Raw genomic sequence first — 22,039 nt, 5'->3', positions numbered from 1 at the left:
GGTCTCCTAGATAAAAAAATATCATATGCCCTAGACAAAAAAAATAAGTGGACTGTGTGGTCACAAGGAACCAACATGAGTGGGTAGCCGAATACTAGACCATGAGTACTCATCCTGTGCCCCCCCCAGCTGTCGCAGAACTACAAGTCTCATCATGCCTCTGCCTTTGGGAGTCATGTTTGTAGCTGTCAGCCTTGCAATGACTTGTGACCCTCCAGCTATTGCGAAACTACAGGTTGAGCACCCACGTGCTAGATAAAGTCTACAATACCTAGGTGGACACTGCAGCCTGTAGACCTGGAGGGAATGCTTTGTGTAGAATGCACACAAAAGGAAGACTAGGACATGCACAAGGGCCAACATGGTGTAGTAGTTAAAAGAAACGATTTATTGAATGTAAATAAGTTGCACTCAGAGGTAGAGAGAGAGGCAGGGCAGTATAGTTAAGCTCTGCAACAGCAGGTTCAGCAGCCAAGGATGGAGGACAGTTTACATCTGACACAGCCAGGGAGATGGTGGGGGGTGCTGGGTAAAGCTGTGCTAAGTCCAAGAGATGACTATCCAACCAGAGGGCAGCCGCGATGACGGGACGCCTACTTCCGATGCAACTCCTGGAGAACTTGCAGTCAAGGATGCATTTCGAGAAAGAGGAGTATACAGTGTTGTAACACCTACTTAACTGCACATTCTCCAGGAATTCTCTGTGGAAATTAGGTGGAAGGAGGCATCCGCTGTCATCGTGCCTGCTCTTCGGTCTCTTGGACTTAGCACCACTATACCCGGCTTTTTTTTCTGATGGTTAAAAAAAAAAATGGTGTGTACCAAGGCTTTACTTAGGGCAGCCTGCATGTAATTAGTTTGCCAAAGAATGCCCACTCCTTCAGACCTTCCAAGAACCAGCTCTTTGCATTTATTAGGGCCGAGGGCTCTTGACAGGATTAGTGAGATTGGGTACTTGGATGTTTTCAGAAAGCTATGTACATCACCCCGCTGGCCCCTCACACCAACCGTGATCTGTATTAATTGCATATAAAAGCGCAGTGATGACATCACCAGGTCTAAAATAGGGTATGTAATTAAAACGGAAAGGTTATTTACAAATGTCCTTTTGAATGTAGATTATGGGTGCCGGAAAGGACCAAGGAAGGCAACATAAGCAGATTAAACCTTGCTTTACCAAGGCTTAGATCTTTCAGTTAATTAACATTCAATTTCAAAGGTATACTAATGCCGTGTACACACGACCAGACTTTTGGACAGCAAAGGAACGAATCCGTCGGACAGTTTGATTGTGTGTGGGCTCCATCGGACCTTTGCTTGCCAAAAATCGACCCGACTTTAGAAATAGAACATATTTAAAAATTTTCCTGCTGGAACTCCGCTGGACCCATTTCCTAGCGGGAAACCCTTTTGTCTGTATGCTGGTCCGGCGGACCAAATACAACGCAAGGGAAGCTACAGCACCTGTCCGTGAGAATGTTTCCAACGCGATCCTATCGCGCTGGTTCTCGGCGGCAGGGTACTGTACATCTCGCGCCGACTGCAATAGGAAAAACACATTTTTCGCAGCGAGTGCAAGAGGGAAGTCCCCTCCAGGCACATGGTTCTGGCATGGATTTTAAGGGGGAACCCCCTACGCCAAAAAAATGGCATGGGGTCCCCCCCAAAATCCATACCAGACAGTTATCCGAGCACACAGCCCGGCCGGTCAGGAAAGGAGGCGGGGACGAGCAATCGCCCCCCCCCCCCCCCCCCACCAAAGCATACCAGGCCGTATGCCCTCAACATGGGGGGTGGGTGCTTTGGGGAAGGGGGGCGCTCTGCGGGCCCACCACCCCAAAGAACCTTGTCCTCATGTTGATGTTGGTTGTCCGGGTCTGTGGGCGGGGGGCTTAGCAGAATCTGGGAGCCCCTTTTAATAAGGGGGCCCCCAGATCCCAGCCCCCCACCCTATGTGAAAAAGTATGGGGGGGGCTCTTACGACTTCTCCCGCTCTTGGGCCACTTCTTCCGCTCTCCAGTTCTTCTGCTGGGCTCCTCTGCTATCTTCTGCTCTTTTGCCGCTCTTTTGCTAGAGGTGGCCCAGCTTTCTTTCTCCTTCTCCTGTACCTGTGTTAACTAATGTTATTAAAGCAGTATTAAACCCAAGAGCAAACATATTGCAGCTTGCCAATTCTAAGATTTCATGGCTTCATTTGTTTTCTTTTTTAGGCTTCTTTTTTTTCATCTGGTGATCCATCCAGTAAATCTGTTATTTTTCAAAGGAAAAGACTCTCCAGCCGAATGTATGAGCTAGATATTAGGCAAACCATTAGAGGTGCTTATAATGAGCTTTTATTTTATATATGTAAAATCTTTATCATAAAAGTAAAAAAAAAAAAAACTGTTGCTGTAACTGTTTGGTTTTTATGAAGTATTAGCTGGAGTTTGGCTTTAATTTGTTAGTGTATTTAAGTCCGTTTGTCAGACTGACAAAGCTGTTGTACAAAGATGCCCTGTGCTCCTTCATCCAGTGGGGGGGACTCTAATACAAGAGGTGTGTTACTGGACAGATCACCAGGTGAAAACAGAGGGGGAAAAAAAGCCTAAAGAAAAAGAGTACAGCCTCCACATCTAAGGATTGGTAAGCTGCAATATATAACTTTTTTTGGTTTTGGGTCTCATACCACTTTAACTCCCCTCTTTTGTATTTTATCAGATTGAAGGAGTCTTTTATAGTGAGTGGAAGTCAGGATCTAACCTTAAAGATATGGAAGCTCCCAGAATCCATTTCCTCCAAGCAAGTTAAAGGCCAGTTACCTGAGATGGAAGGATTACATGCTTCTTGTACAGAGAAGGCACATGATAAGGTGAGATGTCTCTACTGATATGTAGATGGGAGAAGCCATTTATACTGATGTCTTCACGTGAGTCCTGTGACCAAGCTAGGTCATCTTCCTCTTCTCTCAAGTTGTGGGGATTCTCACTGATGCAAACAATAGTCCTGACACTGAAGTCAGTGCCTCTCCCTGCATTATTACACTGGAAGTGCAGGATGCTGTGGCCACGCCTACTTGAGACTGGTCCATGATGCCCTGCACTCACAGTATGTCCTCAGTCTCCTACGCTGATTGACATGGGAAGATTAAAGAGATATAGTGCTGGAATTAAATTGATTTTTATTTTACAACGCCTAGGGCCTTTTATTGAAAAATTAAAATAATAATCTGAAGTTGGGGTTAAACTTGGGCATCATCATTCAGGAAGGATGCCATTAGCATTGATATTGAGCATTGACATTTAATTTAAAAAAAGGAAAAAAATTATTTAATATATATATATATATATATATATATATATATATATATATATATATATATATATATATATATATTTTTTATATTGATAGTGAACACATACAGGGTCTATATGACATTAGTTAGTAATAACATATCGCAGCAAGCACAGACATTTTACAAAATTTCAAAAAGCAGTTCATTACAGCCTGTTATACTGCTTCCATAGATCATCAGTATAACTAGGGACATTGCAGTGTGAATTTTAACCAGCAGGTGGTGCAGTGTATTGAACTTTCAGCGATGGTTACTGAGCAGATGCGGGGGGTACCCATTTTATTTCGATGCAGAGAGATTAGACGCAGATGGAGAATATCCATTTATGCTGGATTTTAAATGTTTGCGATTATTCATGGGTGAATGTTACATTGTGTGCCTGATAAATAAAAGTATTCATTTTTTTTGTTCCATTTATGCAGGATATTAACAGCATTGCTGTATCTCCCAATGACAAGCTGGTTGTCTCCGGCTCTCAAGACAAAACGGCCAAGCTGTGGTCAGCGACAGACCTGTCCTTAATGGGTGTCTTTAGAGGGCACAAAAGGGGCATTTGGTGTGCCCAGTTTTCACCAGCAGACCAGGTTGTAGCCACATCATCTGCAGATGGATCCCTGAAACTGTGGGGGCTGCAAGACTTCAGTTGCTTGAAGGTGATAATTTGTTTATGGAGATAAAGTAAGGGGGTGGGGGGGTCTCACCCTGGCTCACCCTCCAGTGCTACTTAGATTACTCACAACATTTTATTCTGCTTATTGATCATTTCACTGAACATAAGTGCCTGGAGGTGTCTGCTGCTTACATTAAAATATGAATAAAGTTGGCCTGACTTTACTATAATATGTGTATATAGGAATCAAAACTGCTAATTACCAAGAGAGCTGCACACCTAAATACACGCTCACAGTCCTTAAAATTACCTTTAATTTTAATTGCATTAAAAGGTGATAAAAATAACAAGAAAAATAAAAAAATAGAATCCAACAGGTAAGTGGTGGGAAAACTAAGGAAATACCTTCCAAAATAAACTTTTTAAAGGGGGAACTCCCCCTTTGTTCTCTGTACGGTCAACCCAGAGGACACGGGGGCACTCTTTACGTCTAGAGGAAAAGAGATTTCATCTTCAAGTACGGAAAGGTTTCTTCACAGTTAAAGCTGTGAAAATGTGGAATAGACTCCCGCCAGAGGTGGTTCTGGCCAGCTCAGTAGATTACTTTAAGAAAGGCCTGGATACTTTCCTGATGGTACATAATATAACTAGGTACTAACATAGGTAAAGTTGATCCAGGGAAAATCCAATCGCCTCTTGGGGGATCAGGAAGGAATTTTTTCCCCCTGCTGTAGCAAATTGGAGCATGCTCTGCTGGGGTTTTTTCTTGATCCTCTGGATCAATTGTGGACATAAAATTGGGTATTTGGATTGTACGATTATTTTTTATTTATTTTTTTAAGGTTGAACTGGATGGACTTGTGTCTTTTTTCAACCTGACTAACTATGTAACTATGTAACTCTTCCATTCATGTCCATACTGCCGGCCTGCCAGAATAGCAATTGTTCACCACCTTTCAATTAAGTAGCAAAGTGTACAAAAGGTCCCACATCACCCAAAAAATATCAGGCAAAAAATAAAGCCACACCCTCAACATATTTTGTCCCAAATCAGAAATTAGGAAAATGGTGTCATAACTACATTGCTTACCAGTAAAGTGTCCCTTGGCATATCTCTGCTGATCTTAATAGGTTCTTTGTGGGGTAACCCCCCCCCCCGCGTGCGTATGCCAGCAAAACACAGTAGCGCTGTGGGAGACTGTTTTTTCCCTGGGGTTCTTTGCGCTCTGGCAGTCCCTGATCCTTTGCATGCAGTTTTTTAGGCCTTGACAGTCCAGCTTTGGCATTAAATTCCATAATGCACTGGGACAGTCCTGATGACATATTGAGAGGCACCTGTGTTGAATAGAGGCTTGTCCTGACTTTTTTTCCTTGTGAGAGTTATAAGCAGACGTTGTACTTTATTCAGGTTCACCTGCACATCGATGGCTTTTAAAGCGCAGTTGTCACCGCTTTCTCCCAACATCCCACCTCCTGCTGCTTCTGTAGACAGGACTCTTAGTAGTTCAGATATTACATCTGATTTTCTGACTTTCAGTGTTTTTTCTTTGTTTTTAGACATTTGAAGGTCATGATGCCTCAGTCTTGAAGGTTATGTTTGTGAGTCGTGGCACACAGCTGGTTACAAGGTAAATGTCAGATTCTCTCAACTTGAGCAATGATTGCTTTTCCTTAAAAAATAGCATTAAGAAGCAATAAGACATAAAGCAGATTTGTTGGTTTTAAGTGGAATGGGTCTTTTGCTTACTTGAAGCACCAGCATAACCCTAACAGGCTCAGCTGGGGTTTTCAGCAAGTAAATTATCCCTATTCTTCTATGGAAAATTCAGAGGTGCACATGATGCAGACTTTCTGGGGCCTCTAGTGGATTCTCTATAGAAGTATATGGAGAATGTTTGCTTCTTTCTCTTTTTTTGTTCAGTGACAGCAGCAGCTTGGCTGAAAAGTCATTGTCGACCTGTCACAGCTGTGCTGGCAACAAGAGATTACCCACAGGGGGCCTTATGCCGTGTACACACGGCCGGACTTTTTGACAGCAAAGGTCCGACAGAACGAATCCATCGAATTCGAACGTGTATGGCAGGGATATGCAATTAGTGGACCTCCAGCTGTTGCAAAACTACAAGTCCCATGAGGCATAGCAAGACACTGACAGCCACAAGCATGACACCCAGAGGCAGAGGCATGATGGGAGTTGTAGTTTTGCAACAGCTGGAGGTCCGCTAATTGCAAAATTGCAAATCTCTTCCTTCACTTAAGTCAAAACTGAGAATTTTTTTCTTGGTGCGGAATTGCCTTTTAAAGAGAACCTGGGACTTTGCTCATAGTAATGACATTACTTTATTCCTCTCCTCAGCGGCTCCGATGGCCTGTTGAAGCTCTGGACCATTAAGACAAATGAGTGTGTCAAAACATTGGATTCCCACGAGGACAAAGTGTGGGGACTGCACAGCAACAAACTGGACAACGCTCTAGTGACTGGATCTGCAGACTCAAGCATTGTTCTGTGGAAGGTGGGAGAGTTGTCAGATTGTGTTGCTTATCATGTATTGGTTATATGCAAGGCTTATCAAAGTCCAACATTCAGCTTAAAGCGATTGTAAAGTTTTTTTTTTTTTTCCTATAAAAATAACAAACATGTTATACTTACCTGCTCTGTTGCAGTGGATTTGCCCAGAGCAGCCCGGAGCCTCCTCGTCTCAGATCCCTGTTCTGTGATCCTGGCCCCTCCCTCCCATTGAATGCCCCCACAGCAAGCGGCTTGCTATGGGGCACCCGAGCTGAGTCAAAGCTCCCTGTGTCCATTCAGACACGGAGCCCTGACCTGGCCCGACCCCCTCTCTCTCCCGATTGGCTAGCTGACTTTGACAGCAGCGGGAGCCATTGGCACCACTGCTGTGTCTCAGCCAGTCGGGAAGGAGAATCTCGGATGGTTGAGACACTCATGGACAGAGAGGGACCTCAGTTAAGTGTTAGGGGGGCTGAAGGGGGCTCCTGCACACAGAAGGCTTTTTATCCTAATGCCTAGAATGTAATAAGATAAAAAAAAAAACTTCTGCCTTTACAATCCCTTTAAATCCTTCACAGTACATTCCAGGTGCATCAAAACAAAAAGTTTTTAAAGACTTATTGTGTGCTTTCTTTAGAAAGCAGCTACAGCCTGAAAAAAAAATCCTGTCCTCTGCCAGCATGCTCTGTGTGGAAGCACTAGTCTCTCTGCAGAGGTCCAACGCACCTTCTATGAGTCAGCACTAAAGTTCAGGGAGCATGAACTTGCTAATTGCAGCTCAGACTTAGCAGGGAGTGTGTGAAGGAACTTCTCTTACAAACAAAAGAAACATGTTTGGCATATTTTAGCCCTTGTACACACGGTCGGATATTCCGATGGACAATGTCCGATAGGACCGTGTTGTCGGATAATCCAACAGTGTGTGGGCTCCATTGGACTGTTTCCATCGGAGTATCTGACGAACCAAATTTTCCAACTTGTCTATAAAATTTTCTGACAACATGCTCCGATCGGACTTTGTCTGATCATGTGTAGAGAATTCCGATCAGACAAAGTGCCACGCATGCTCAGATCAAATTCCTAGACCAAAGCTATTGGCTACTAGCCTGAACGTAGTCCCATCGTAACAAAATAACGTCATCAAGTTAAGTACGATCGGATTTTCTGACAACTTTTTCCGACTCTGTGTATGCAAGAGTTTCGGACAAAATCCGACGGATTTGGTTGTCGAAATGTCCGACCGTGTGTACAAGGGCTTATATATTCTTTAAGCTCACACAAGCAATAATGACAGGTCCATCAGTTTATAGAAATATCGGCTTCCTCTAATTTAGCGGACCCTTTGTAGACATTTCATGCTTTGTAATGAGCACTACTAGTGTGATGTGAACAATGAAAATAACCCATTACTTTATTCCCAGGATGTCACAGAGACCGAGCTGGCTGAAGAGCTAGCTAAAAAGGAGGATGAGATTTTAAAGTAAGTGCGCTCCTGACTTTAATAGCATCTTTCAGATTGCTCCCCAGTTACTCTTATTGTAGCATGTCCTCCTGTTTCTCTCCTGCAGAAAGCAAGAGCTGTCAAACCTTTTACATGAGAAGAGGTTCCTAAAGGCTCTGGGCCTGGCCATTACCCTGGACCAGCCGCACACCGCGCTCATCGTTATAAAAGGTTAGTACCATGGAGATTTTTGAACGGAGAAATATTTCAAAGCTTCTCCTCTTGACCAGTAAAGATGCCAATTCATGCTTGAATCAGGTTTTCATACCATCACTTACTTATTATTCGTGGGTCCTTCCTACTTTGTAATTCTGTGCTGGGTCAGGCAGCCAGTCCAGCATCTCGCCGGCTGTTTTTCTTCAAAAATATGGTGTCCCTACATGACAAGAGCTCTTCCTGCTGATACTGCTGTCTGTGAACACTCTCTAATTTCATGAAGGGTGGGGGGTTTTGTAGTTTCAGAACGGAGATGAGCAACTCCGCAGTCAGGAGCAGACCTCAGATCAGCGTGGGGAATGCAAAGCAACTAATCAAAGAAAGCTTTAACTCCGTTGCTTTTTCCCCTTTTAGCTTCAAACCATGTTTTTTCCACTTGAACAGATATACAGAAGACCGTCAGGCCCCTTGCCTTCGCTGATTATAGATGCTATAGTATATGCAAAGCAATACATAATCTGTCAGCAAACGTATTTCTAGGTCTTGTCTTTTTTCGGTATTTGGTGTCTGCCGATTTAAGTGTTTCCTTATTTGGAAAATGTACTTGTTTTATCTGTAATGCTTTGCCATAATAAAAGAATAATAAAAAAAAACATCTCATTCTGTCAGCCACAAAATGTAACCTAGGGTAAATCTAGATGGTACAATATGGGATAACTCCAAGGTCACAGATAACAATGCAAACCTTTTTTTTATTTTGTACACCATTATGTCTTTATTTTATAGTAGAAAACAGGATGAATGCTCAAGAGTTGGGATTTTTAAGGTGCCAATAACACAATCTACAACATAAAATTTTACATCATTTTTATTCCATATAAAACATCATAAATACAGTTTGATAAAAATGGGTATCCACGGTATAGTTATTTACTGATTATTGACATTGTGTAGCAATCTCGACATGTTTTGCCAACTTATAGGCTTCCTCAGGAGATGTACAATACCATATCAAGTAATAACAACTAGTTAAAAACCAATCCAAAAAGGATGTTCTCAAAAGGGCAAGGTCCAGCAAGACGCGTTTAGAACCCCCAAAGGAAGGCAGAGCTGTAGATGATTAGCCGCAGGACGGACATTCGGGACAAATTAACGTATCATAAAGATGTTCAAGATGGCGGGGAACAACACTCAAATGGCAATCAGACTCTCCCAGGGAGACCAAAAGGGTATCTAGATTAAAAGCAAGTACATACTTCTAAGCATACTAAACATGACAGTCACAACGCATGTCAGTCGATCTCACCATCTGCTGCGCATGCTTCGCAGACTCATCCCTTTTATCCCAAAGAATGACAAAGCAGTGGTAGTTGAAACAATCATTAATTCACGACTGGACTACGCAAACTCGCTTTACATAGGATTACCCCAATATCAACTTGCACGATTACAACTGATCCAAAACATGGCGGCAAGGCTGATAACAGGAAAAAAAACCTGTGAATCCATTTCTCCTTCACTGAGGAGCTTACATTGGCTAACCGTAAAAATCGGATCACGTTCAAGACCCTGTGCCTCACCCACAAATGCGTGCATAGAGAAGCTCCGCAATACCTAATGGAGAAAATAAATCATTACACACCAAACCGCAGTCTTCGATCAGCCAACAAAAACCTCCTCCTCGTGCCCAAAGCCCGGTATAAATCCAAGGGGGATCGGAGATTCGCTGTCCAAGGGCCTCGGCTATGGAATGCTCTACCAATCAACATCCGCCTGGAAGAAAATCACCTGGCTTTTAGGAAAAAACTCAAGACCTTCCTCTTTTAGCAGATGATCAAAGCTCGCCACAGCGGCTAGAGGCGATTCAGTTCGCATTGTGCGCTATACAAGTATTTCATTCATTCATTCAACGCTTAAGATGGATGCTAGCCACTGACTCTTGCCGACCTCCTTTATTTTATATTGTGTATGTTATATTGTGGCAGTTGGTGTTTGCTTGAAAATTATATTTTATATAGAGAATAACCGCAGACAACCACATTTAAATGTTTAGCTACCTGACCCTTGCAGCGAGAGCAGGTCTTTTCCTCTGCCTGACATAGAAGCATTGTTTAAGGCCCAGTAACTTTCTAATCTCTCTATTTCTGCTTAATCTTAATTTTAGCCATCCTGCAGGAACCTCAGGGGAAGGATGATCTGGAGAAAAACCTGCTGCGGTTACGCAATGACCAGAAAGGTAGGGGATAATGGTGTTTATAGAAGCTCCATGCCTCTAACAGTTGGGCGCCTGTGACAGGATTTAAACAGGAGCTGTATTTGTCACGTTTTCATCTGCATTGTGTTGTAGCAGTAAATGGGGAGTGGGGGCACACACACAATATGACTTTCAGAAATAAGACACAGCTGACACCCAGTGCTAGGATGGCAAAGTCCTTTTGGCACTCAAGACGAAAAGGCCAGTGCGTGCTTCCCATAAGCTGCAAATTACTTCGGCATCATAATTACAGACCTTGGTCTTTTTGCATACCCCCCCCCCCCCCCCCCCACTGCTGAAGTGCCCCAAGGTGGCAGCTTTTTCTATCAACCCCTCAGCCCGGCACTGCTGACACCTCTACATTTTAATGGTGTATGTACGTCTTTGGGGCACAAGGGAAATGTCAGGAAATATGATTGACAGAACTTTCTTGTACTCTGCCTTTTGTGTTTGACAACATATCTCCTGGTGTATTAATGAGAGACAGTGAAGTATACCTGCCAGGATAATTGTCAGCGTGTAATGTGCTTATAGTTATCGGGGGATCCTAGTCCAATCCCTTCAATATTGTCAGTCTGGTTGTGTTTTTGCTGTACATTGTTCTTTTCAGAAGTTACCTTGGCAATTGTACAGAATTTAATAATAAGATTAATATGGAGTGGACAAAATAATAAACGGCAATATAAAATGTGTGTGTGTGTATGTATATGTATGTATGTATGTGTATGTATATGTGTATGTGTATATATATATATATATATATATATATATATATATATATATATACAGTATGAAGACAGTAAGGGTCCTGGTGTGTGTGTGATATGATTTAAGCCCCGTGTATCTCTTATTCCTCATCATCAGAGGCCATCCTGAGATACTGCAGCATCTGGAACACAAATTCTCGGAACTGTCACGAGGCGCAATGTGTGCTGAACATCCTCCTCACCCACGTACCACCCGACACTCTGCTCCAGTACAGCGGCATCCGAGGTACCGTGGAATCATTGATCCCCTACACAGGTAAGAACCTTCTAATACAGCCTTTCTCAACCTTTTCAACACTGAGGAACCCTTGATAGAATTTTCTGGTCTCGGGGAACCCCTGCTAAAAATTACTATATCTACAACTCATGATACATTAGTGTGATGGTCAGTGGGAAAAATGCTTCTTACATTTGTGGACACTAGGAAGAATTACCTCCTACAGATAGCTAAAAATGTCACTGGTGGCAGTGGGAACTTATCCGAGAGGCAGAAATTGCTAATTTCTCAAGGAACCCTAGGCTTCCATGGAACCCTGGTTGAGAAACCCTGCTCTAATATGTCACATTTAGTGAAGCTGTCTTTTAAATATAGCCCCTCAACCCCCTGGTGAGTATCCTGCTTACTAAAATACTTTTTATTCCTAGTCCAGAGTTCTCCACTGTGCAGCCCTACCGGTGCCACACAGCTTTTGCAAGAAAAACATCCTGGTTGGTGTCGGGCCGTGTGCCTAGTGACATGTGCTGCAGCTCAGGGGGTCTTAACCTGGGGTCCAGGAACGCTTAACTGGTCCATGGATGGGTTTTAGGGTGTCAGATATATAAAATGTGTGTGTGTGTGTGTGTATATATATATATGTGTATGTGTGTGTGTGTATTATGATGGGGAGAGATGGATAGATGGAGATGGTCAGCAACAATACTCGTGTAGGCCATGGTGTTTAAACGATGCTCAATTGATACTAAGGGGCCCAAAGTGTGCCAAGAAAATATCCTTTACGCCACCAGCCTGAATCGGTGATGCAAGGCAGGATGGATTCATGCTTTCATGTTGTTTACACCAAATTCTGACCCTACCATCTGAATGTCGCAGCTGAAATCGAGATTCATCAGACCAGGCAAAGTTTTTCCCCATCTTCTATTTTCTAGTTTTGAGCCTGTGTGAATTGTAGCCTGATCTTAGCTGACAGGTGTGGCACCCAGTGTGGATGTGTCATGCATTCAGAGATGGTATTCTGCATACCTTGGTTGTAACAAGTGGTTACACTTGTAGTATTTTAAGTATGGGATTGCAGCATTTAACGGTGTCGCTAATAGGGATTCTGTGTATGTACCTATGACTCTGGGGCGTCTCCTGCAGCTGCATGGCGTAGGACGCACTTCCTGTGAACTTCAGCTGCATTACATCCTTTCTCCTATCCTTGTGGACTAATTAGCTCTCTTTTCTGGGCAACACATCCTACATTGCCCGGGAGGACACCCCGTACCTATGTCGCCGCTGAAAAGGTCCCAGGGCGCGATCGCCAAACTCGGAAAGTTCTGTGCAGACGGCCCGGACCTCGTGGAGGAAGATGGCGCCGCGCCGGGACCGGCCGAGGAGAATCCTCCCTCCGGCGACACAGCTCGCATCCTCGAGGCTGTCACACTCTGCCTTACCGCCAGGATCGAGGAGGTTAAAGTGGACATTTCTCTCAATCGCCAAGACCTGCATAAGCTGAGAGAGAATGTCGGTGAAGCGGAGAGCAGGCTGGGGCAGGTGGAGGATGATACCTCCCCCCCTTCAGATATCTACTGAAAGGCTGCAGCATCAGCTAACCGTCGTTCTGAGCAAGCAGGATGAACTCGAGAATAGAATGCGCCACTATAATCTACACTTTGTGGGACTGCCTGAGAAGGTGGAGGGCTCTGACCCCCCAGCATTTCTTGAAAACCTGCTGATTGCTAATTTTGGCCGGGAGGCCTTCTCTTCCACATTTGCGGTCGAGCGCGCCCATCGCCTGGCCTCAAGACCCCCGCCTCCAGGTGCCCCACCGCGCACCTTCATTGCAAAGATGCTTAACTACCGGGATCGCGACGCGGTCCTGCGCCTCACCCGTGAGAAGGGCAATATTCCCTACGAGGACACCATGCTTGAGTGATCAGTCTGGGGGTATAATATAACCTCCTTCAGCTGTATTAGGCATCAGAAATCCGAAGAAATCAAGCACAAAAGAGCAAAGTATTAGCTCTCCACGCGGTGTTCCCGGACTTTTCCGCCGAGGTCCAGAAGAAGAGGGCTCAGTTCACCGAGGCCAAGCGTCCGCTCCGCATTCGTCACCTAGCCTATGCGATGATGTTTCCTGCTCGGCTCCGCGTTGTACGGGACGGTAAGACCCATTTTTTTTGAAGACCCCGCTGCAGTACTCTCCTGGTTGGAACAACGCCCGGATGATGCCCCTGCCTGACTCTGATAGCCACTATGATGTACCTCACAGGCCCTGATGGTGGACTTAACGCACGAGGGGCAGACATGATGTGAATTGTAGTCTTGGGCTTCTGCCACCCTCTCCTGCTTTATCAGCCATCTGCTGACTATTTTGCCTTCCACATGTTCACGTACACCTTGATGCCTTTATGTGCCCCTCTTTATGCCAAGAACCACTGGTGTCCTACTCCATATGGGTCCCCCTTTTCCATGGACAAATTGTGCAGCCTGGAATCTAGACACCATTCTCGGCCAAGACTTTCCTATGCTGAGGCTCCCTACCTGGTTGCACTGCACAGTTGACTTTTGTTCATCCCCGTTTTCAGCGGGGAGTGCGCCTGGCCACGCACACTCTTTACGCCTGTATGTGCCCCTCTTAGTCCCTTGTGGCCGAGTGCACTCCTTGCTGTCATTTCAAGTCAGGTTTCCCTAGCCGGCCTCAGCTCTCATGACTGTTATGTGCTGCTGTGTTCTTTTACTGCCTTGCCGGTCCAGTGTAGGCACTGTTCAGTTATGCCTTGTAACCTTAAGATTTTGTTCAATGTTTGAGTTACACACTGTTTTTCTGTTTGCACTTCTTATGACATGTCTGACCATTTATTTGCTGCTTGCTACTGTCTACCGTGAATCAGCTGCCCTTCTCCTTGTTTATCTTTTGGCTGTGGGAAGAGATGATGAGTGTGGGTGCGGGGTGGGCCTGCGGCGGGCGGGGTGGCTGCCATCACCCTGTGCAATGCCCTTTGCGAGGGTCCTAATGTGGAAGGGTGTGGGCTTGGGCGCTCACCGTCTTTTCCAGGTGCCCTGTAAAGTACTATCTGTCTGCCATGACGACCCTTAAGGTGGTTACCTGGAATGTGCAGGGACTGCGTGACAGATCTAAGAGGGTGGCGGTGCTTACGCATCTTAAGCAAATGCGGGCGGACGTTATGGTACTGGTCGAGACACACATTACAGGTCAGTTACAATTGTCCCTTAAAAAACCATGGGTCAGGTGGATGTTTCCCTCATACCAATAACTCTAGCGGGGTTGCAGTCCTGGTGGCTAAAACCGCCCAATTTCACCTTCACACTCTGCGATCGGATAGACGGGGGCGCTATTTATTTTTACATGTTACAGTTGGGGGCCTGGAATTCCTGTTATTAGCCTTTTTATATACCCCGCCCTTTCAGTTTGAGGTCCTCCAGGACAGGATTGATTTTATGCTGCAGCACCCCACGTTGCCAGCTATTTGGCTAGGGGACTTTAATTCAGTGATATCCCCCACTTTGGACAGACTTATCCAGTTCCCCGCGCCCTCTTCCCCCCCCCCCCTTCGCTGACCAGATTTGGCAAGTTTCTTGACGAATTTGCCCTTACGGATACCTGGAGGTATAGACGCCCTACCCACAGGGCATACTCCTGCTTCACGCCGGCACACAATGCCATGTCCCGGATTGATATGATCCTGTTCTCCCCTGCCCTGCTTCCATATCTACAAGAGGTGGGGTTCGGGACCAGGGTTCTATCTGATCATTCGCCCTATTGGGTCAGACTTTGTCTGCCTTCCACCCCGGTGTCCCGCCTGTGGAGGCTAAATCCTTTTTGGCTAATGATCCTCCCTGATTTGGAGGCTGTACAGCGTGAATGGGAGTACTACTTTAGAGTCAACACGGGCTCAGCCTCGTTTGGTTTGGTGTGGGAAGCTTTTAAGCTACACGCCCGCATGCTGATAACGCGTATCAATCGCTATAAGGACTCTTCTTGGCAGGCTGTACAGCAGGCCGAGCAGGAGCTAGAGGTGCTGGAGAGCGAATTTCTTGCGCGCCCCACACCCTCTAATTCCGCCAAATTACGACTGCAATCTCGACTCACCGACCAATTACCTTGACCGAGCGGGGAAGAAAATTTTTCATAGTAAACAAAAAGTTTACGAGTATGGCGAGAGGGCTGGGAGGTTGTTATCCTATATGGCCCACCTGGACCACAGGCCCCCGGTGGTGGTCCAACTTGCGTCTGCGGCGGGACCCGCGCTGTCGGATCCGATGGAGGTGGCTCAAGAATTTTGGCGTTTTTATACACTTCTGAGGCTACTGGCTCCTTGGACGAACTGCGTGCCCTGCTGCAGACGGTGGATTTTCCAGTCCTCGCGGACCCAGGTTGAGCTCCTTGAGGCCCCCATAACTGAGGACTGTATAGCGGAGGCATGTCTACCGCCGTCTAAAGCCCCGGGTTCAGATGGCCTTCCCCAGGAGTTTTACGCCCAGTTTCAGGAGGTTCTGCTCCCTTAACTTCACCTGCTCTATACCCACATATTTGACACTGGCGTACTTCCCCGTATTATGAACGAGGCACTGTTAGTCCTCATCCCAAAACCAGGTAAAGACCCCCTCTGCCCTATATCGCTCCTGCAGCTGGATATTAAAATATTGCCCAAGATTCTCGCCCTTAGACTTAAAAAAATGATACTCCACCTTATCCACGCAGATCAGACCGGCTTTATGCCCGGTAAGAATACGGCTTTTAATCTCAGGAGATTATTTATGAATCTGCAGGCCCCTCATGACAACACCGGTTCTAGGGTGGTGGTCAGTTTGAATGCTACAAAGGCGTTTGACTCGGTGGAGTGGGGCTACCTGTGGGAATGCCTGCACAGGTTTGGCTTCGACCCTAGGTTTGTACGCTAGATTCAACTCCTCTATCAGGCCCCCACTGCCCGAGTCCTGGTAAATGGCCAGATTTCCAGCCCCTTCCCTCTGTCACGCGGTACACGTCAGGGGTGCCCCATATCACCCATGCTGTATGGGTTGGCTGTGGAGCCCCTGGCCATTGCCATCAGAGCCCAATCGGACATTCGTGGCCTCCACATGGGACATCTGTCGGAGGTTATAAGCCTTTACGTAGATGACATGTTACTGTATCTGGAGGATGCTGGTCCCTCACTGACGGCGGTTTTGGAACTGATTCGACGTTTTGGTACTTTTTCGGGTCTCCAAATTAATTGGTCTAAGTCCCAAATTCTCCCCATCGATGTCTCCGCCCCCACGAAGATGCAGGCCCAGCTGCCTCTTTAGTGCACGGATCGGATTAAATACCTGGGCATACACTGTTCTCACTCCCCTGCGGACTATATCAGCCTTAATCTGACACCCATTTTCCCCTTTTTGAAACAGAAGACACAGGTCTGGCCCAGACTGCCTCTTGGGGTTTTGTGCCGCCTGGGTCTTGTCAAAATGATCCTTCTCCCCAAACTTCTCTACCTATTTTGGCACGCCCCACCCCCTCGCTTGTTCCGCGATATGGAATCGATCCTTAACTCGTTCGTTTGGGGCCCCTCCAGGCATAAGTTAGCCTGGCGGACACTCAAATGCCCACTCCACCTGGGTGGCGCTGCGCTGCCTGATTTAGAGACATGCGACTTGGCCTCCCAGCTCTCCCACTTCTATTACCTCAACACACATAACAAACTGAGATACTCCCATCTGGTATGCACCTCGGTGACGGATGTGATTGCACACCTCTACCAGATTATCTTCTGTAAACTTAGAGGTCTCTCACGCTTAGGGGCTAAGCATACTATGCTCACACATCACAGCCGGGTTTGGCGAGCGGCGCAGCTTAGATCTGAGGCCCCCTCCCTGCATGCTCATACGCCCCTCTGGGACAACCCTGACTTACCTGAGTTGTTGCGCGTGCCGGACTACAAGGTGTGGATATGCAGGGTTTTTTTTTTTTTTTTTTTTTTTTTAACCTGTCTCAACTTTATTCATCCCATGGGGTTAAGACATTTCAGACATTCGAGGACGAATTTGGCCTTCCTAACCATGCATTTTTTCGCTATCTGCAGGTCCGTCATGCGTTGCAGACACAGTTTGGGAGTACACCCCCGGCCTTGGCACACACGCCCCTAGCTAATCTAGTTCTTGGGGGCAACCCCCGGAAACTAATCTCCTCCATATACACGCACCTCCTCACTCCTGGGGCCACAGCCCATGCTTATAATCTTAAAATTAAGTGGGAAACTGATATTGGGGGGGGGGGGGGGGGTGAAAGATGAACTCTGGGGGGAGGCACTGGCGGTGTCGACTGAGGTATCTCCCAAACTGTCGGATAGACTGACTCACCTTTACATACTCCATCGCTCATATGTCACCCCTAGACTGTTATCTAAATACAAACCTGATTTTAACCCTCTATGCCCTAGGTGTGGCGATGCTTCCAGCACATTTTATCTCCTTATTTGGACCTGCCCCCCCATTCAACGGTACTGGGCACAGATTATTCAATTTCTGCATGATCATATGGGTTCTCCTCTCACACTCTGCCCCCGCCTCCAGGAAGAAGACAAATATTTTAGGACTTTCTTACAGGAGACTCTCTTTGCTGCTAGGATGCAGATAGCCCAACTATGGTTTAGACCAGCCCCCCCCCCCCCCCCCCCCCGACGATCCAGCAGTGGAAGAGAGCTATCAACCAAACTCTACCGTACAAAAAAACGATCTACTCTAATCGGGGGATGCCCGTTGAAATTCCACAAAATTTGGGATAGGTGGTTGGAAAGTCCCACACAGCTGCGTGAGCTAGGGCGATGGGTCTGTGGGGGGACTGTGGACCCGAGTCTCTTTGATGTGACCACCTGCGAGATCTTTGGAGTCTTTATCTACACTGTATGAAAGCAATGCATTGTGTAACTTGCATACTTTCGTTTGTTATGTCAGACATGGAATGTACCCCTCCTTTCTATGTTTGGTGCCTGTTGCACCGGTTTCTGTTTGTGTAAACATTCTGTATTTTTTTTTTATTTTTTTACATGCTCAATAAACCTCACTTTGGTTAAAAAAAAATATAGCTATGACTCTGAATACATGTCTGTATCCATTTTATTGGAGTGTTGTGTATAAATAGACTTTTTTTGTACTTTTACAATAACGTTGTAGTGTATATCTGAAATATGTACCTTTTTTAAAATCCCCTATCCAGTACTCTACTATTTTTCAGCGTGTTTACAGGTGTGAAGCATTGGGCGTTAGTGCATTTCATTGGCAAGAATAATAATTTATTCTGGAAACTAAAATAAATAAACGCGCCTAGCGTTAATGAGCGTTTAGCCCCCCCCGTTAACATACATGTTTACAAGCATAAGAGTTTTTTTTTTTCTGCCCAAAACAAGTATGCAGCAAGTGAAGTAGATTGAGGCCAGAACTCCTAATCTGTGTGATTTGTTTGTTTCAGCTTAGAAAATTATTGAAGCAATGGGATCTGTATATAGGGCAGGTGAAGAGGGTGTAGCCATGGGATCTGCATATAGGGCAGGTGAAGAGGGTGTAGCCATGGGATCTGCATATAGGGCAGGTGAAGAGGGTGTAGCCATGGGCTCTGCATATAGGGCAGGTGAAGAGGGTGTAGCCATGGGATCTGCATATAGGGCAGGTGAAGAGGGTGTAGCCATGGCATCTGTATATAGGGCAGGTGAAGAGGGTGTAGCCATGGGCTCTGCATATAGGGCAGGTGAAGAGGGTGTAGCCATGGGATCTGCATATAGGGCAGGTGAAGAGGGTGTAGCCATGGGATCTGCATATAGGGCAGGTGAAGAGGGTGTAGCCATGGGCTCTGCATATAGGGCAGGTGAAGAGGGTGTAGCCATGGGATCTGCATATAGGGCAGGTGAAGAGGGTGTAGCCATGGGCTCTGCATATAGGGCAGGTGAAGAGGGTGTAGCCATGGGATCTGCATATAGGGCAGGTGAAGAGGGTGTAGCCATGGCATCTGTATATAGGGCAGGTGAAGAGGGTGTAGCCATGGGCTCTGCATATAGGGCAGGTGAAGAGGGTGTAGCCATGGGCTCTGCATATAGGGCAGGTGAAGAGGGTGTAGCCATGGGATCTGCATATAGGGCAGGTGAAGAGGGTGTAGCCATGGGATCTGCATATAGGGCAGGTGAAGAGGGTGTAGCCATGGGCTCTGCATATAGGGCAGGTGAAGAGGGTGTAGCCATGGGATCTGCATATAGGGCAGGTGAAGAGGGTGTAGCCATGGCATCTGTATATAGGGCAGGTGAAGAGGGTGTAGCCATGGGCTCTGCATATAGGGCAGGTGAAGAGGGTGTAGCCATGGGATCTGCATATAGGGCAGGTGAAGAGGGTGTAGCCATGGGATCTGCATATAGGGCAGGTGAAGAGGGTGTAGCCATGGGCTCTGCATATAGGGCAGGTGAAGAGGGTGTAGCCATGGGATCTGCATATAGGGCAGGTGAAGAGGGTGTAGCCATGGGATCTGCATATAGGGCAGGTGAAGAGGGTGTAGTAAATCAGAAAACACTTCTAATGGTTTTGACTTATTTGTCCTTTCATTCCACAGAGCGACACATGCAGAGAATGTCCCGACTTCTGCAGGCTTCCATGTTTGTGGACTTTATGTGGCAGCACATGAGACTGACTGATTTGCCAGGGGAGGAGAATACACGTAAACCCGTTACCAGTCGTCCTACGCGAGAGGATGCCAGAGCATGACGAAGTCACAAAGCTCGATGACCACAAAGTCCTCTGACACCTGCAGTGCATGTAGACAATTCTAAACAGCCTGTGGGGCTCCTATGCCAAGGATGTCAAAGAAGCTGTGTTTTTTTTTTTTCTACCACTGGTGCCTAATTTTGTTGACGATGGGAGCCTGTGCCCCTGGCTCTATAACAGTGTCTGCCTGGAATAGACTGAGCGGATCCTGACTTTATCGGCCCTGGTAACCTTGGATCAGAGCGCTGGAGGCAGCTGCTAATTGTTTTTTTTCTGTTCGTTGGACATCTTATAGAGAGAAGTTTGAGTCTTTCCTTTTTTATAATAAACCATCTTTCCCAAACCTTGGCTACATGGTGGATTAATAACTCAATTGACTGTTTATCGAATAGAAGCCTTTATGCCAATACCAACTAATGTTTACCTTTCTGTGGTTAAATTAATGTTCTGTATATGTAAGAAACATCTACAAGCAAAACAAAATTATATATATATATATATATATATATCTATCCTCTCAAAAATTTTTTTATCTACCATATGTACCTTCACCAATCACTGGCCTCAAGTGATGCACAGAGATGAAACAAATCCTTCTACATTAGTTGTACCTGTCTGCAGTCTTCTCTTCTCTAAATCCGTTCAAAGTGCAGAATTTATAAAGCTTGTCTGAGCCGTCAAAAAAAAGGGGGCAAAGAGGTGAAATTACTCTGCAGAGCTCAGTGAGGAGAGCTCTGAGAGTTGATTGGAGGGAAGGGACAAACCTCCCTTCACACAGGAGCAGTGGTTGTCAATCTGCTGGAGCTCCCTCCCCGTCACCCTCTTTTCTCTTGGTGTCAGGAAAACTTGTTAGAAGTGAGTTGTGCTGATGGCAAAGAAACAGCGGACAGAAATTACTTAGACCGCTCTCACACTAATACGCTTTACAGGTGCTGTAGCGCTAAAAATAGCGCCTGTAAAGAGCCTCTCCTCTCACTCCAGTGTGAAAGCCCAAGTTCTTTAACACTGGAGCTGCAAGCAGCATCTTTGAGGCGCTGTAGGAGCAGTTTATACAGCACCCCTGCCCATTGAAATCAATGGGCAGCGGCGCTTTTAACTCTTTTCTGGCCGCTAGTGGCCAAAAAGCTCCGCTAAAACGACAGTAAAGCGCAGCTAAAGATAGCGGCAATTTACTGCCGACGCCCGGGGCGGCTCAGTGTGAAAGTGCCCTTAGTGCTCTTAATTGAGACAAGTACACACTATAGAGGGATATGCTTTGTTCATATTTTATGTCTGAGGTTTAAAACCACTTTAAAATTGGGTATGGCAGGAGCTCACTGACAGTTGATAGGCAAGATGTGGAACCTGGGTGGGGTTAGAGGAAAGGCACCCAGGGTGGGTGGGAACATTGATAATGCAATATGATGTAGGGCTGCAACTAACGATTATTTTCATAATCGATTAATCGGCCGATAATTTTTTCGATTAATCCGATAAAAAAAAATGAAAAAGGGGAGAAATTTTATATATTATATTTCGGCCGACTCCTCCAAATGGAGCGAAGGGCAACCCGAAGCCGGGAGATGGATGCACGCATGTGCAGAGCACAACCTCCAATCACGTCAGCGATGGAAAGCGGCCCGGCGAGGGCTTAACGCTCCTGCGCTCTGCGGTGGGTTTATCGGAAGGCTGCTGGGTAGAGGGGGGAGGAGGAGCCGAAAGCAGCGCAGGCGCGTTGCTGGCAGGATGTCAGCTGGGTGGAGAATGCAAGCAGGCGTAGCTGCGTGGTCATGGACGTGGTGCATGCGTAGGACACGGGAGTATACACAGGATTCTAACGGACCGGCAGGGGGGAAGGTACAGACTAGGGGTGCAACGGATCAAAAAATTCATGGATCGGATCGTTCCTCGGATCAGAGTCACGGATCGGATACATTTTCGGATCAGCAAAAAAAATAACACTAGCCCCGCCCCCCACAGCCACA

The 22,039-nt window shown here is 46.2% G+C and overlaps 1 protein-coding gene across 1 annotated transcript in view; it reads left to right on the top strand.

Annotated features, from left to right (window-relative positions):
* TBL3 (transducin beta like 3) overlaps nt 1-20,418 on the top strand; it is a 38,678-nt gene extending 18,260 nt beyond the window's left edge. The window contains exons 14-22 of the mRNA XM_077449380.1: nt 2,698-2,848; nt 3,754-3,984; nt 5,499-5,569; nt 6,298-6,454; nt 7,872-7,930; nt 8,019-8,122; nt 10,272-10,343; nt 11,226-11,384; nt 19,924-20,418. Of these exons, the coding sequence (XP_077305506.1) occupies nt 2,698-2,848; nt 3,754-3,984; nt 5,499-5,569; nt 6,298-6,454; nt 7,872-7,930; nt 8,019-8,122; nt 10,272-10,343; nt 11,226-11,384; nt 19,924-20,075 (1,156 nt within the window). The 3' untranslated portion in view covers nt 20,076-20,418. The remainder of the gene's footprint in view (nt 1-2,697; nt 2,849-3,753; nt 3,985-5,498; nt 5,570-6,297; nt 6,455-7,871; nt 7,931-8,018; nt 8,123-10,271; nt 10,344-11,225; nt 11,385-19,923) is intronic.
* The last annotated feature ends 1,621 nt before the right edge of the window (nt 20,419-22,039 follow it).

Source organism: Lithobates pipiens, unplaced genomic scaffold (assembly GCF_037356315.1).
Source record: "Lithobates pipiens isolate NorthernLeopardFrog02 unplaced genomic scaffold, aLitPip1_a1.2 Scaffold_22, whole genome shotgun sequence".
In the NCBI taxonomy this organism is placed as follows: domain Eukaryota; kingdom Metazoa; phylum Chordata; class Amphibia; order Anura; family Ranidae; genus Lithobates; species Lithobates pipiens.
The sequence above is the reverse complement of the archived record's forward strand: the minus strand, read 5'-3'. Positions and strand labels throughout refer to the sequence as shown.